General features: G+C 33.9%; 1 protein-coding gene across 1 annotated transcript; it reads right to left on the minus strand.

The window, feature by feature from the left end:
* Positions 1–5,507: 5,507 nt before the first annotated feature.
* On the minus strand, positions 5,508–14,685 carry LOC120775010 (thyroid adenoma-associated protein homolog). The gene is made up of 13 exons (XM_040104951.1): positions 14,471–14,685; positions 14,337–14,407; positions 14,170–14,270; positions 13,835–14,092; positions 12,946–13,766; positions 12,226–12,863; positions 8,952–10,598; positions 8,743–8,886; positions 8,600–8,659; positions 7,161–7,312; positions 6,442–7,098; positions 5,990–6,177; positions 5,508–5,917 (listed from the first exon to the last, which is right to left on the minus strand). Exons 1-13 carry the CDS (start codon positions 14,577–14,579, stop codon positions 5,565–5,567), a joined length of 5,199 nt encoding a protein of 1,732 aa, XP_039960885.1. The 5' UTR covers positions 14,580–14,685; the 3' UTR covers positions 5,508–5,564.
* Positions 14,686–14,957: the final 272 nt, after the last annotated feature.

Here is a 14,957-nt window from a genome sequence, read left to right on the forward strand (position 1 = left end):
CATAGTGAGATGCTAATTTCTCTCCCAAATTATATTTACTACCTAGAATTATATAAGTTGCATGGTAAAATAAAATGTATGAATATATACATATACATATATATATATGAAGACAGTTTGTAGTCAAAAACAATGAAATGTGGCAACTGTTGCGCATGCGTGGTCAGTATTTTTGGCATACTATTAACTATTTGGTTGCATAAATCTGTGATTATGCCCGGCAGTGGCAGCACTGTTTCATCATTTGACTATAGCAAATATGTATGTATTGGTATATATATATATATATATATATATACGCTACCTTAATGGATTCAATGTTATGCTAATTTAGTTAACCAATTTAAGTGAAGTGAAAAGTAGCTGAATTGTATTCTAATAATTTTTTTTTGTCTGAAAAAAAATGTTGCTTCTAGTTAATTTTCTTATTGTATGCAACACGAGTTTAAATTCAAACTTTTCATTGTAATACTATGTAATGTAAACAAATTAAATAAAATTGCATCTTTTTCTTATCAAATGCGTTTTTGTATACTTATGTAAAACAATAACAACAACCACTTATGGTCTATTTTCACCAAGCTTTAATGTGCATGCGCCGTAAAGTAGGCCACCCGCAGCTGTTGTATCCTTATCATTGGGTGTGCTTTTTTAAGTGGCGCTTCCAAACCCAGCGCACAACCCTAGGGAGGGATGATCCGCCTTCTCACTTTGGCTCGCCTTGCAACGGATGTTTTTTGGCTACCTAGTCTAAGACCGGAAGTCGTAAGCTGCTTGAGCCATATGTAAAAAAATCGTTTCTGCCCACTCTCAAGTGAATAGCACTCAGAGAACTTTCCTCACTTGCATACATAAACTTCTACACATGACTCCATTTTTTACATCTTACATTATATTACAGGATATTTTTAGGGAATTGTTCGAGTAAACTTTTATAAAACACGTCCGTTTACAGTTCTTTTATAATTTTTTCGGAATACGTTGAAATCCTAACCTTAAAATTAATTAAAAAATATTTTAGAATCCGAAAAACTGATATGTTATTGAAAAACTTAACTTTAAACTTAATAAAAAATATTTAAAATTTTGGAAAAACTCTTATGCTCTTCGAAAATTACTCTATTAAAGTTCAAAAATCTATAGAGAAATATTAATTAAAAAAAAAATTTTAATTTTTAAAAACATAACCAAAATATTAAACAAATGAGGTTACAAAAATCCACTATAAATGAAGTATTATGTGGAGAGAATTTAAACTTAAAATGTTTTATGTTTTTTTGAATTTTAAAGTTTTTTATTAACCATTTTCAGTGTAAAGCAAAACGTAAATAAAAAAGAATACAAAATAAAATTAAGGTATTTAAAAAAAGTATAAATTCCACAAAAGTTGCTCTGAAAGTTTTTTTAATTGAAAAGTTCATAAAATATTTTTTTATTTAAAATTTTTATGTACTTTGTGTAAATATTTGTAAACTGAAATATTTAAGACACAACAAAAAGTCAAAGCATTTTTTTTTACTCAAAGTTTTTTCTTTTAGCGACCACATACAAATTTTAAAAATTTATTATTTGACAATACAACAAAAAATCATAAAATATTGTTTTTTAACTTTAAGATTTTTTTATGGACTTCACAAAAAAATTTTAAAACTTAAGTATTTAATATACAAGAAAATTCGTTGTTTTTTTTATTTTGGATTAAAGTTTTTCGTAAATTAGCTGAAAAAAAAAATAAAAAATAGTGATGTATTTTTAAGAATTCATTTAAAATTTATTCTAATATTTTATTGCTATTCATACATAAATATAATAATTATATTTTAATTTAAAATTCATAAATTGGTTTTTACAATTTTTTGTTTACATTATTAAGTTACATCTTTTATTTTATATTTTTACTGAAGCACAAATGTTTGTTTAGGTAGCTGGAGGCAGTACATTTATTTAGGAGGGTGAACAGTATCTTGAAAAACAAGTTATTAAATATATTATTAAATTATTAAATATAAAAATGAGGTAAAGTACCCAAAATTGGGAAACTATATAAATACGAAAAAATTACAGAATATTAGTTAAAAATATATAATTCGAAAAAAATTTAAAAAAAACTACAAAAAAAAATTTAAATAATATGCTAAATATCAAAAAAAAATTATTTTTATATTTGTAGTATTATTTAGTGTTTATTCTTCAGCAATATACACACATTTTTTTTAATTTGTTACAAAAAGAAAAATAAAAAAAATCAAATTACATTCCAGAATAAATTAATTCACAGTAATTTTCAAGCCATGATTTTTACGGCAATCTCAAGTGGGCGTGCGATTTTAAATAGCGCTTATCGCGAAACTACTCCTGTTTAAGTGTTTTACTATATGTGTATGTATGTACATACATACATACATATGTAGATAGTAACCATAAATAAAAGTTGATTTTCAATAAATTTATTGTGTTTCAATTTAAACGTGTGAGTTCAATTTCTAAATCAACTTTTAAGCACATTTCTTAATATACGGAATTTTTTAAATAGCTTTGCAAATGTGAGGTTAGTTTTTGAATTACAAGAATTTGGGAAACATTACAATTAAAAAATATAGGCTTTAGAAATAGAATATAGAAACGGATTTTTATATAACACAACGCCACTTTAATATAATTTTTTTTTTCTAAGCAAATACACACAATACACTGTAAGACAATTTTATAAAAAAAACATATTTAAGGCTTGTATATTACGAATACTACAATTTACATACACAAAATATATTTTGAAATTTATTCAAAATTTTACTGTTATGCTTACAAAACTCATTTTACACATTAATGAAAAGTTTGCATTTAATGATTTTTCTACTTAAAACAGTAAAAAAAAGGACTTGAAAAATAATGATTGTACAATGAGTATTTAATTAAGTATAAAGTTCATTTTCAAATGCAAATTTTTTTCACAAACATATTTTACAATGAAAATGTTGAGCTTTATTACACTGAAGCTAACTGATATAGGCGGTTTCACAGTTACATTTGTAAAGCTGCATTTTGTACGTTAAAAAATATAAAATTTCATTAATTTCGAGACAAAAACACTATGGTGTTTTTGTTGGTATTAAAGTTTTAAGTCAAAAATAATTAAATTCTTTTTGTTGCAACGTTCAAGCAACAAAAACTTTATAAATTCAAGTGCTCTCAGACTAAGTAAATCAAGTACTTTAGTAGCAAAATAAATACATACATATGTAGATATAGAGTGTTTCTTCTCCCCATTATGTGCTTAGAATAAGTGTATAAACATTTTACGTATGTACATACATACATATATAATGTACAAAGGATAACTGCAAAAATTGCACAGCATAGCCTTTTTATTTAATATTAAATATTTTTAAATTTATTTTTATTTTTTATTTTTTTTTATATTTAATTTAAATAATTTTTTTATATTTAATTTTTTTATTTTTATATTTAATTTAATTTATTTATTTTTTTTATTTAATTTAATTTATTTATTTTTTTAATTTTTAAAATTTAATTTAATTTATATACATTTTTATTTAATTTAGTATTTTCTTTTAATTTTTTTTCTAATTTAATTTTATTCCAATATTTAATTAAATTTAATTTAATTTTTTTTATTTAATTTAGTTTTTTTCTTATTGATTATTTTTTAGTTTAATTAAATTCCTTTTTGATCGATCTTTTTAATTAAGTTATTCACTAAATTAAAATAAAAAAATTACTAAATTAAAATAAGAAAATTATTTTGAAAATATTATACGAATTAAATGTATGTATTTCTCGAAACGTTCAGAGTCGGTGATCTCTCCAAAATGTCTAGACTTGAAACTTTCGCATGACCTTTTTAAATACATACATATATTTGCCAGGTAATGATCAATTACAATTTCCGAAGTGTAAATTTTCCCCAATATCTATTATTTTTCCGAAACCGTCATTTTGTCAAAAATTAAAATTTTGACAACATTATATATAAAAATCATATGTTGTGATAATAAATTATTTTGTTTACTGGATTTTTAAAAATTTTTTATTATTCTGCAGAGATCCTTCCCGAAATCGGCTACGGCATAATGGGAATTGAATTTTTTCAAAATGTAGATGTAAAGTAGATTACATTCTGTAAATGTACATTATTATAATTAAGTTATTGAATTAAATGACTCTTAAAAAATTCACGAAAACGCGTTTTTTCTGTTTTGAAAGTAGTTATAACCCCTTAATTTGCTTGTTTATTAAACGATTTTATTGGTTTAATTTTTTTCATTTGATTTAATTTATTTTCAATAAAAATTTGTTTGTACGATGTTTTTTTATATAAATTATATTTTGGTAATTAATGTAATTATTTTAATTCTGTTGTATTTAGTTTCATTCTTTTTTAACCATTTTTTAAATTAACTTTTAATTCAATTGTTAATATTATTTTTTTAATAATCTAATTTTATGTAATTTAACTTATAATTTTTAATTTTATAATTTTTTTTATGTAATTTAATTCATATTTTTAAATTATTTTATTTTTTATTTTTTGTTTAATTTTTATTAAAATTTTTAATTCTTATTTTATTTAATTGCTATTATATATATATATTTTTAAATCTTTTTATTTAATTTAATTTCAAATTATTATTTTTATTTTATACAGGTTATATGTTTAATTTAATTAAATTATTTTATTTTTTAATTTTTATTTAATTTTTATTCATCCTTTTTCATTTAATTTAATTTCCATTAAATTCTTATTTTTTTTAATTATTTAATTTATTTTTGAATATTTTCATTTATTTTTATTTTAATTTTTATTTTTTATTTAATTGTTATTAATTTTTTTAATTTTTACTTATCTTTTTTCATTTAATTAATTTTATATTTTTTCTTCTATTAAATTCTTTTTTTAATTATTGAATTTATTTTTTAAAACACACTTATACTTTCACACTCAATCAAACAAAAATGTATGCATTTTTAACGGTAAATTGTGACAGCAACAATTTGCAAACATACTTAAAACAGCAAATATTAAACTGCCACATAAAAACACACTTTCCAGCAAACAGAAGTCAATTTATATGTAATTTTAGGAAAACTAGCACCAATAGCAGCGTTCTCTTGAGAACAAGCGCCAACAGAATACACGCTTAATTTGAAAAAAGGATGTAATTAAGTAAAAATATATAAATATAAAAATCATATTTTTAAAATTCAACGCATTTTTGTTTGAAAAATAAGCGACTTCAAATGTAATATTGCGAAATGCAAAAAATAAGTATTCAGGATTCTACGAAACACTTTCATATCAACTGCAAAAAGCAAAATGTAGAATATTTTTGCAGGTTATTCAATAACTGCAGTGAGTTTTTGTTTAACTCTGTTGTACGTTCTTTTGCTACTCGCTTAAGAAACAAACATCCTTTTTTAAATATACTTTTGTGCTTTTAGCATAACAACGAACTACAAGGCTAGTTAAATTAGCGTCATACACACTATCACGTTTTGAAGTATTTTCATTAACAAATAATAAAAACTTTATAGCCAATTTAATTTCAAAGTGGCTCAGTCGCTCCCACAAAACTCAATACTTTCGGTCGCGTGGTGAAGGTATTTTTAAATACAACAATGGCATCGTATATCACTTTTTGTGGTTCGGCAAAGATGTTCGCCTCATTTTTATCGAAAACCTCCAGATCGCCCACCGTTGAGGCGCTGCTGTTGCTGCCGCTGCTGCTGCCGTTAGTTGAATTGCTGACGTCTTCGTCAGTGCCAATATCTAAAGTGACTGTTTCGTTGATGGTCTTGAAAATTTCGATTATGTAATTGTCATCGGCACGCATTTCTTCCAGCTGATCGGCAATGGATTGCAAGAAGAGACGCTGCGCCATAGTCGACACAACGCTTTCTAATAAGAGAGAGATAGAGAGAGAGAAGAAAGATTATAACCTTATATATTTTAAAGGTTATTATACTCAACTCAATCCTATGTCGTCGGCTATGTTGTTTACAACGATTTTAGCGGTATAATCGCGTATTTCAAAGTCATCATCCATGAGCAGCGCCAGCGTTAGTCCAATAAACAAACGTACGAATGGTAATTTTTTCTTCTCCAAAGCTTTATTAAAATGTACAGCTATGTGTGATAAGATTTGTGCAGCCTTCAATCTGAAAGTGTTGAAAGTTAACTTCCATAAGTTTATATGTGGGTACGTATGTAAGTATATATTTGAGTATGTATGTATATATTTGAGTTGGAAACCGATAAATTTGAACAAAAAGCATAAAACATTACTTCCGGCTGCTCCCAGCTATATCACCTCTCACAGGTCGATTTCTTATAGCATAAGATGATATAAAAATAAATCTATCTTGATTTGAATCATTCAACTTTTATGTACCCTGTGCAGGGTATAAAAATATCTCACTAACCTCAAACAGTCGGGATTCCAGGCTTGTGAAATTTCCAATAAATATTCCAAATAAGATAGCGATACCTTCGAGTCGACACCGCCTTGTTTAAGCACCAAACGCTCCACACACATGGTCAGCGGTGACTTAACATCACCCGTGTGCTTTTTAGACTCTTTCAGCAAGTGACTTAAAGTGAAATCGAAGTTATCCAATAAACTAAGTATGGCATACGCTTTCATCACACACTCCGGATAGTAGAGTGGCTTCGGCAGTAGTTCCTTCAGTGTGGCATGCAGAGCTTTACTCTGCCGCAACTCTGTGGCCAAACTATCGCGCATCTCAGCGGGCAGAGCGCGTACAAAACGCTGCTCTTCATGCGATATTTCGAATTCTGACAAATCCATTTCCTCTGGCCTTAGTATTAGTAGTATCACATTGAGGCAAACTTCTGCTTGTTCCAATTGCATGCTGGCATGTGTGAGCGGCGGGCAAAGCAGGTAATCGGAGAGCGCACCGAATGGCAGTGTCAAACGTAGAGTATGTAAATTGTAGATATAGAAAGATTTGCGCAGCACCGGATAGTAAAAGCTCAGTTCAGCATTGTAAAGCTCCCTGTGCGTGGTGAAGTAAAGTAAGTTTTGTATGGTTTGTTGTTCATAGCTGAGATTCTGTTGGCTGTTATGGCAAAAAGCAGTTATTAAAATAGTTTTAAATATATCCACAAATATAGTAAATACCTTTGTAGTATCTCGATAAAAATATCCAAAATTAATTTGAGTATAACGGCGTTTTTTATTTGAGTTTTCTCCTGAACTACCACCAATGTGGCCGCTATATCACCGACTAGGTCAGCATCCGGCCGCTTAACTGCTTTCAGTAACATGTAAATCTGAAATTATTTATAAATTAAATGAAATATAATATCTGCGCAGCGTAGACAGCTTAACTCCACGGTGCTCAAAAGCACAACGGATCAATACAATGCGTCGATCAGCGCCCTGAAAATTGGGTAAACATTTTCAATACCAATTGGCAGTGTGGCATGAACACACTAACCACCTTGATAGGGCTCAAGGCCCATCTAAAACCTCTGCCGTACTTCGGGTCCGGCACCCTGTTGCAATGCAACTCCACATTCGACTGACAAAGTCAGTTCTTCCCGCGATTTGGGTTTTAACCACAGCCACCACAAATCTCCACAAAGGGCCAAACCCAATGAGCAGACTTGAGCGAACTCCAGGGGTTACTGCTCCCCGTGGTACCGGGTTAAAGTCTTTGGTATGACCTTGTAGCCGAAGCTACGACCAGTTGAGCTTCTATACTGCTCTGGACTGGTGGCCAGGATCTTAGTCGCCTCTTACGACAGGCATAAATAAAGATAAATACAGAGTTAAATACAAATCGACAAAGCGCTTTGAGTCTGTCACAAATTTGTTGAAAAGGCTGTCAGTTTCGGTTATTTTTTCTGGTTCGCCGAAGGTAAGACTACCGAGATGTTTCATTCTTAACTAGCTTCGAGCTCAGCGTATTGTCGCTCTGCTGCTACCTGAAGGAGGCTGCACTTCGTATCAGTATGTACGTCTACTGCCGACTCCTACAATCAATATCCCTAGAGTAGCAGAGAAAAACCCGTCACGAGTAGCCTGTGCGAGGCACTCATTCAAGTTGTCAGCTTCCCGGAGCCTTATAGCGCACTTCGCAGCAATATACCACTCCGTTACGACCATTCTGTCGCAAAGAAAACTACATATGAGGTGCTTGAGGTTCGATTCAACCTGAAACTTTTCGAGTTTATTAAGCGCCGTCTCCGGCCACACATTTTTAAAGGCCTTGATATCGAGAAAGGTGTCTACCGCAAATTACGTATGTATAAGAACATAACACTACTTGTTGCAAAACACTGTCGATCGGCCTGCCTTTGCATTTAAAGGTAGGATACGCCTGAACCTTGAGTTCTCATGACAGCTCTCTACACGTTCGCAGAAAGCTTTCTTGGCTATCTTCAGACTTATAGCTTCTAACAAATTATTTCAAAGTTTGCCAACTATTTTTCACGGCAGCTTTTATGGCATTGAGACACTGTGCGCCAGCTCGAATTTCAGGTAGTTGCTCAAAGAATATTTCCAACATAAGCTTGTAGAAGATATGCGGCAATAAAATAATGCTTGACACTTACCTGCAGCAGTTGGCCATGTAAAACATTCAAATTCAAGTTCTTAGGACTATCAGCCGAGATCTATAGGTACACATAATAAAAAATTGCAACAGAAAAATAAAATAATAATATTAAATCTAAAATAAAACCAGTTTCGTACGCACCACAATCTCAGCACACATCTGCAGTACAGTGGCCGGTATGGCATCCTTGGAGACTAGCGCCACAACAGCTTTTGCCGCTAGATAACGCGTCTGCATTTCAGGACAACTCGCACAATTCGCTATGTACGGTATAAACTCGCTTAACTGTAAGTAAACAGAGCATTACGAAATTATAAGAATGTCTACTTGAAGCAACAGCGGCAAACCACCTTCAAATTGGACTCCGTGCCCTCCAGTGCGGACGGATATAGACGACTCAACAACAACAATAGCGGATGTAGGTTATGCGCTTTCTGTTGCTGCTGCACCAATGCACTGGCTTCTTGCAACTGCGCCAGAAAGAAATCATACAATTTGGGATAACGCAAAAAGAACACCCGTCCGGTCATCTTATTGCGCACATTCAAATTATCGGAATCGCGCGTGCGCTGCACACCGAAAATGCGTGTAATAAGCGACGCAAAGAGTAAGGTGGCCGAATTTTTTTCCGACCACGTTTCGGCATTGTAACCACGTATGGCGCAAATGACACCGTCGCTCACATACTCCACCACCGCCTCATTCAGATCGGTGCAACGGAAGAGCGCACGCAATATATTCAAGGCATGCGTACGCGATTCGGCGCTGCGTTCGCGCGCCGCACATAACTGCAGCAAATGTGACATGGCATAGTAGAGCGATTTGCTGGAGCCCACGCGCAATTCGGCTGTAATGAGCGCCTGCACCATGAACGGCACGCCCGCGCTTCGACGTGTCGCGCATATCTTCTCATTCAATTGTTCGTCTTTCGCAATGAGTGCGAGCAATTCGCGTAACCATTGCATGGGTAGCGAATTCAAATCGACCACCTCCAGGCACCACAGACGACAACAAAGTTTTAAAAAGCCAACATAGGCCTGTTCGAAGGCTCCACGATGTTTGGTTTCGGCCAGTAACTGCTTGAAATGCTCGCCGATCTCAAGCAATTGCTCTTTGGTGATGAGAAATCGTTCGGTAAATTTACTCAGCTGTATATGTGACTCCAACACTATTTCGCCCAATATCAGTGATACCTCCTTGACGGTGCGCCAAGCGCATAGCAGCACCATTTGCGGTGTTGTCTTCACATTAGACAGATCGGCTTTGGCTAATTTGGCAGAAAGTATTTTAGTATTAGCATCAGGGGCCGTCAGCTCTTCGCCATACTCCGCGGGCAGTTGGCTGAAATCATTCGGCAAATGACCTTCAGGTGATGAGCTATTCACCACAGGCGATACAACGGTGGTCAGCTCCTTACACAATACAATCAACTCGGCTATTATTATGCGCCATGGTATCTCTACTTGCAACTTATCAAATTCGAGTAGCTGTAAGATGTGCTTTACGGCAAATAGAATGCCATATAATGGATTCAATTTGGCCGCTTGCAGTAGACTCTCTTTAGCCAATTTCAGACCAGCTTTCAGTTCTTGCAGGAGCCAACGTAACGCGGCATAGTAGTAGGGTTTATATTGCGTTGGCTCATAACTGCCAAAGCTGCTGATGTGTTCGTTTCGATTACAATAAAATTGCAATTGATATGCGCCGGTTACCGAATCGGCTGGACGGACCGATGTCAAGTTTTTGCAGATATGTGCGAGTGTGATATTCAATTGATGTTTCTGTATTAAATTGCAATTCAAATTTTTTTCAATGAACGTCAAAGTACTTGCAGCTGACGCCTTGTTGGCTTCGTATGAGTCAGCAAGCACATCGGCAAGCGCTTTAACGGTATTTGGTGGTAACACGTCATCAAATGATATATCGCGATTTTTGCAAATCTGTAAAGCCGTTGATAAGAGTTGTAAAGACACTGAACGGCGACTGAAATTGGCGCCCTGAAAGAGAGAAAGCCTATTAATTTGCATAAAAATATTTTACGACTACATACGAGGTACTAAAAACTAATACTAAATAAAAAAATACGAGGTGTGTTCAAAAAATTAGGTGACTAATACGAGTAGTTTTCTGGCACTTTTTCAACGTTCCACGACGTTTGTAACGCCCAAAAGACAACGTACGAGACGCTAAAAATTATATATGTATGTACATATACAAATGATCAACGTGACGAGTTGAGTTGATTTAGTCATGTTCGTCTGTCTGTCCGTCCGTATACATACATATGTATATGAGATCTGAACTTTTGCACCTGTCCTTTTCTCACCAAGAAGCTGTTCATTTGTTGTTGTTGTTTTAACGGAATATCTAATCCCCGTTAGGATGGTAAGGGTCACTTGTGTTGTCGTCGACGTCATCTAACGGAAGGCCCAAGAAACGTGCTGTTTCGACGGGGTCGAACCAGAGGGAGGAGGGTGATAGATGAGTAGGGTTCGTAGGGCATGCAAAGAGGTGGTCAGTATCATGCGGAGACTCGTTGCATGCATCATTTTGTTCATTTGTCGGAACGGCCGCTATCGGACCACTGTAGCTAAGAGCTCCCATACCAACTGCACGATCGGAACCAAGTGCTTGTTCGGCATGGGTTATTTTCTAAGACAAAGATATGTACAAACTATAACTACTATACAAACTGACCGATCAAAGTTCGTGTAAGGAATTTTTTTGTATTTGTGAAGAGTATTAGAACTACAGGACGTCACGAGTTTTCGAGAGAAAAATTCTGCGAAAGATTTATGGTCCTTTGCGCATTGGCCACGGCGAATATCGCATTCGATGGAACGATGAGCTGTACGAGATATACGACGACATTGAAATAGTTCAGCGAATTAAAAGACAGCGGCTACGCTGGCTGGGTCATGTTGTCCGGATGGATGAAAACACTCCAGCTTTGAAAGTATTCGACGTAGTACCCGCCGGGGGAAGCAGAGGAAGAGGAAGATCTCCACTCCGTTGGAAGGACCAAGTGGAGAAGGACCTGGCTTCGCTTGGAATATCCAATTGGCGCCACGTAGCGAAAAGAAACGACTGGCGCGCTGTTGTTAACTCGGATATAATCGCGTAAGCGGTGTCTACGCCAATTAAGAAGAAGAAGATTAGAACTACAGGCGAAAATTTCATATCGAGAGCTTGATAAAATTTTTCATTTGCGTGAAGCAATAATTCATGATTTGGAACCGAATGATTTTTTGACAAAAACAACAATAAAATAATGTTAATTGTTAAACTTTAGTTCTAGTTTGAATTCAAGTGCAGAATTTCATGAAGCGGCGAAAATTTTCTGCGATTGAAGATTTTTCGCCACGATCCCAGTTAGGTATACACCAAAATTCTTATCAGCAGTGATTTGAGAATTGGTAACTGCTTTGTTTGAACTGTGGGTGAATTAAGGAAGTAAGGATTATGAATTTAACAGTAAACCTTACTTAAACTAACCTTACTTTTGGCACACCGCGTACTAATATTTGTATGATATTACTGACTGATTGATAAATATAAAATAAATAATAAAAATAAATAATAAAAAAAAATAATAAAAATTATAATAAATAACCGTAAACATACCTGGAACAGATTTTCCACCAATTTCTTAATAACATCGCGCAAAAATTTCAATTGCAATGGCGCATCAGCACCAATGCCTTTACCAGCAGCGTTTGCCGCATTACTTGCCTTGGCGGGTTTATAATCTTTAAGCACTTTAGCAAGATTTACTTCGCAACGACTTAGTGCTTTGTCGAACAAGGCTAGCATTTTTTGACGTGTAGCTGGACTTTGACAATTGGAATTGTATTCGAGGAAGGTAAGCAAATTTTCACATTCCAACAATGTCAGCAGCTCCGTTGTCTTATTTGTCTCCACCAACAAGCGCAAGGCCATAATGCGCGTTTCATCCGAATTGCAGATAATGCTGTACACAAGATTGCTGGAGAATTGCTCCATTATTTCGGTAAAATCATCAACTTTAATGCCCGCCGTACGCACAGCCCACAGTACCGACAACTTCGTGCTAATCGGTATTTGAGCTGGATGTTGTATGATATGCTTTACGATTTTCGGTTCACATTTCACCGCTTTAACAATTAGCGTTTCGACGTCACCCAAACGCGCGTCATCAGCAGTGGCTATCACAAGCAGATATTCGATCCAGAGTTTGACCCAAGCTTCGTATCGCACCTCTTTGTGATTGGCAAACATAAGTGCTATAAGAAATATGAAATATATGAAATGTATATAGTAATATGTTTACTATTTTGTAAGGTGTACTTGTTTAGCTGTACTTACTCTCAAATAAGTTGTTGGCCATGAAATCACGACCGAGCTGTTCGGCGAAAATGTTTGTAAATACTTCGGAACATTGATGTATTATGGCATCAGCGCCCATAATTGCGGCAGTTTGTTGCAGCACTACACATTTCATAGAAAACGACAGTCGCTCAGAATTGCAGGCATCATAAATCTTTTGTATGAGAAAGTCAAATTTAATTTTTTTGGCCGCTGCCACAGTATTACGCAGCAAATCCCGACACAAATGCCGCACGCTATCCATGTGATGCTCTAAATAGCCAAATGTAAATATTAAAAGTTTACGTAATATCAACTTGGCATCATCGGTAGGTGATGCTTGCGGCTTTAATTCAAAAGTGAGTATAATTTTTGATATCTGATAAAGTGCACGTGTAGCGCAAAGTAAAATATTCGGCACCGTCGCATTAGCGTTTGCAATTTCCTCTATCTTGCTGCAAATGTCGCGTATATCTGCCGAGATATGTTGAAAATCATGGTGATCGAAAGTATTAACGATGCCAACACATAACGCAATCTCATTGGGATTTTTCGTCAGTTTAACTTCTTGTATAAAACTTTCATAGGTAGCCGTTAGTTTGGCGTTGTGCGCTAATAAAATACCAGAATTGGTGCGTGGATCCATGGGTATTTCGTCGTCGTGTACAATTTGCTGACATAGCGCAGCTAACTGTTTGAGTGTGTCACTGTGTATTTCTTTGACTTTTGCGCCATACTCCTGTACACAGCTGAGTAGCAAGCGTATAGCATTGTGTACATACAAGTAATACTCATTACGCACGGAGGGTGAACTAAGCACACTGAAACGGAATATAATATGAAATTGTAAATAATAAATAAACAGTTTGTTTGAATTGTTGTCACAAACCCCAATTCGGTAAGATATTTTTGCACGGCCGCGCTGAGAAAAGGAAACACATCAACTATGCTGTGCTGAAATGCTTTAAGGCCACAATCGAAATTCTCGAAACAGCCAGACATTGAAGTGACTGTAAAATTCCAAGTGCTGCTCTCAGTCTCTCCTCTGGTTTCCTCCACTAAACGTTGCAATGTGTGTGACAAAGCGTTTACAATGGATGTTTCATCTGTATCACCGGTGCCCAGCCGGGCAGCTGTAATTAGAAGCCTGCATGAAGAAGTAAAGAAAAATATATGCCCATTTTAAATTGAAAAAAATTTACTGCAAAACTTTAAACTACTTACCTAAGTATTTGATTACGTACGGGATGCTTAAGCGGACAATGAAAATATAAGTCTGCCAGAAATTGCAATGCTTGGATATCTCTACTAAGGTTTTTAAATATCTAAATTATAAAATATTTTAAATCCGTAAATTTATGTTTACAATATGTGTGTATGTATGTACTTACATTTTTCACGGCTGCCACCTGTGCTGGTATGGAATTGGCACTCTTTAATTCAGTACAATAACTCGCGTCGGCTGTATTTTAAGATAAAAGCACAAACGTGTATATTTTGTTTATAAATTTTAATTAAAGCTTACAATTTTCGTAAAGTTTTGGCAACGTGACAAGCGTAGTCCGCATTTCGGCATTCTTCTTTACATTGTCCCCTGTCTTCACCGAAGACACACGCAAATTTAGTGAATTCATTGCTTATTGCTTGTTTATTTAGTTTTTCTTTCCAACAGTTTATACAAAATATGAATACAAATGTCTTTGATATTAATCTGTGATATTTCAAAAACCTAGAAAACTGATAGTAATATAAGCAACAAAAGACCGCAAAAGCGGAACAGGCGGAACTATCAGCTGTGCTAATAGTGTTTACTACTCCTACTTTTCTCCCTATCATTTGTTGATAACACGAAATCTGCCCACTTAAATGTAGATGTAGACCACACTTTTCTTAAAATCAGCTGTTCGAGTTGCTGATAGATATTAAAAAAAATATGTAAATGTTTTATTTCTCAATGATAAAAGATTTTCGGTAAACTTCAAAGCGTAATTATTAAATACATTAATTAACTA

The sequence above is a fragment of the Bactrocera tryoni genome, chromosome 4 (assembly GCF_016617805.1).
Source record: "Bactrocera tryoni isolate S06 chromosome 4, CSIRO_BtryS06_freeze2, whole genome shotgun sequence".
Lineage (NCBI taxonomy): Eukaryota > Metazoa > Arthropoda > Insecta > Diptera > Tephritidae > Bactrocera > Bactrocera tryoni.

Bases quoted from the DNA above. Each gene is read 5' to 3' on its own strand.
- LOC120775010 (XM_040104951.1), bottom strand. From the start codon at position 14,579: ATGAATTCACTAAATTTGCGTGTGTCTTCGGTGAAGACAGGGGACAAT. The intron at 14,408-14,470 runs GTAAGCTTTAAT...CTTAAAATACAG, and splicing joins GCCAAAACTTTACGAAAATT to CCGACGCGAGTTATTGTACT. The intron at 6,178-6,441 runs GTTAGTGAGATA...CAACACTTTCAG, and splicing joins TGGAATCCCGACTGTTTGAG to ATTGAAGGCTGCACAAATCT.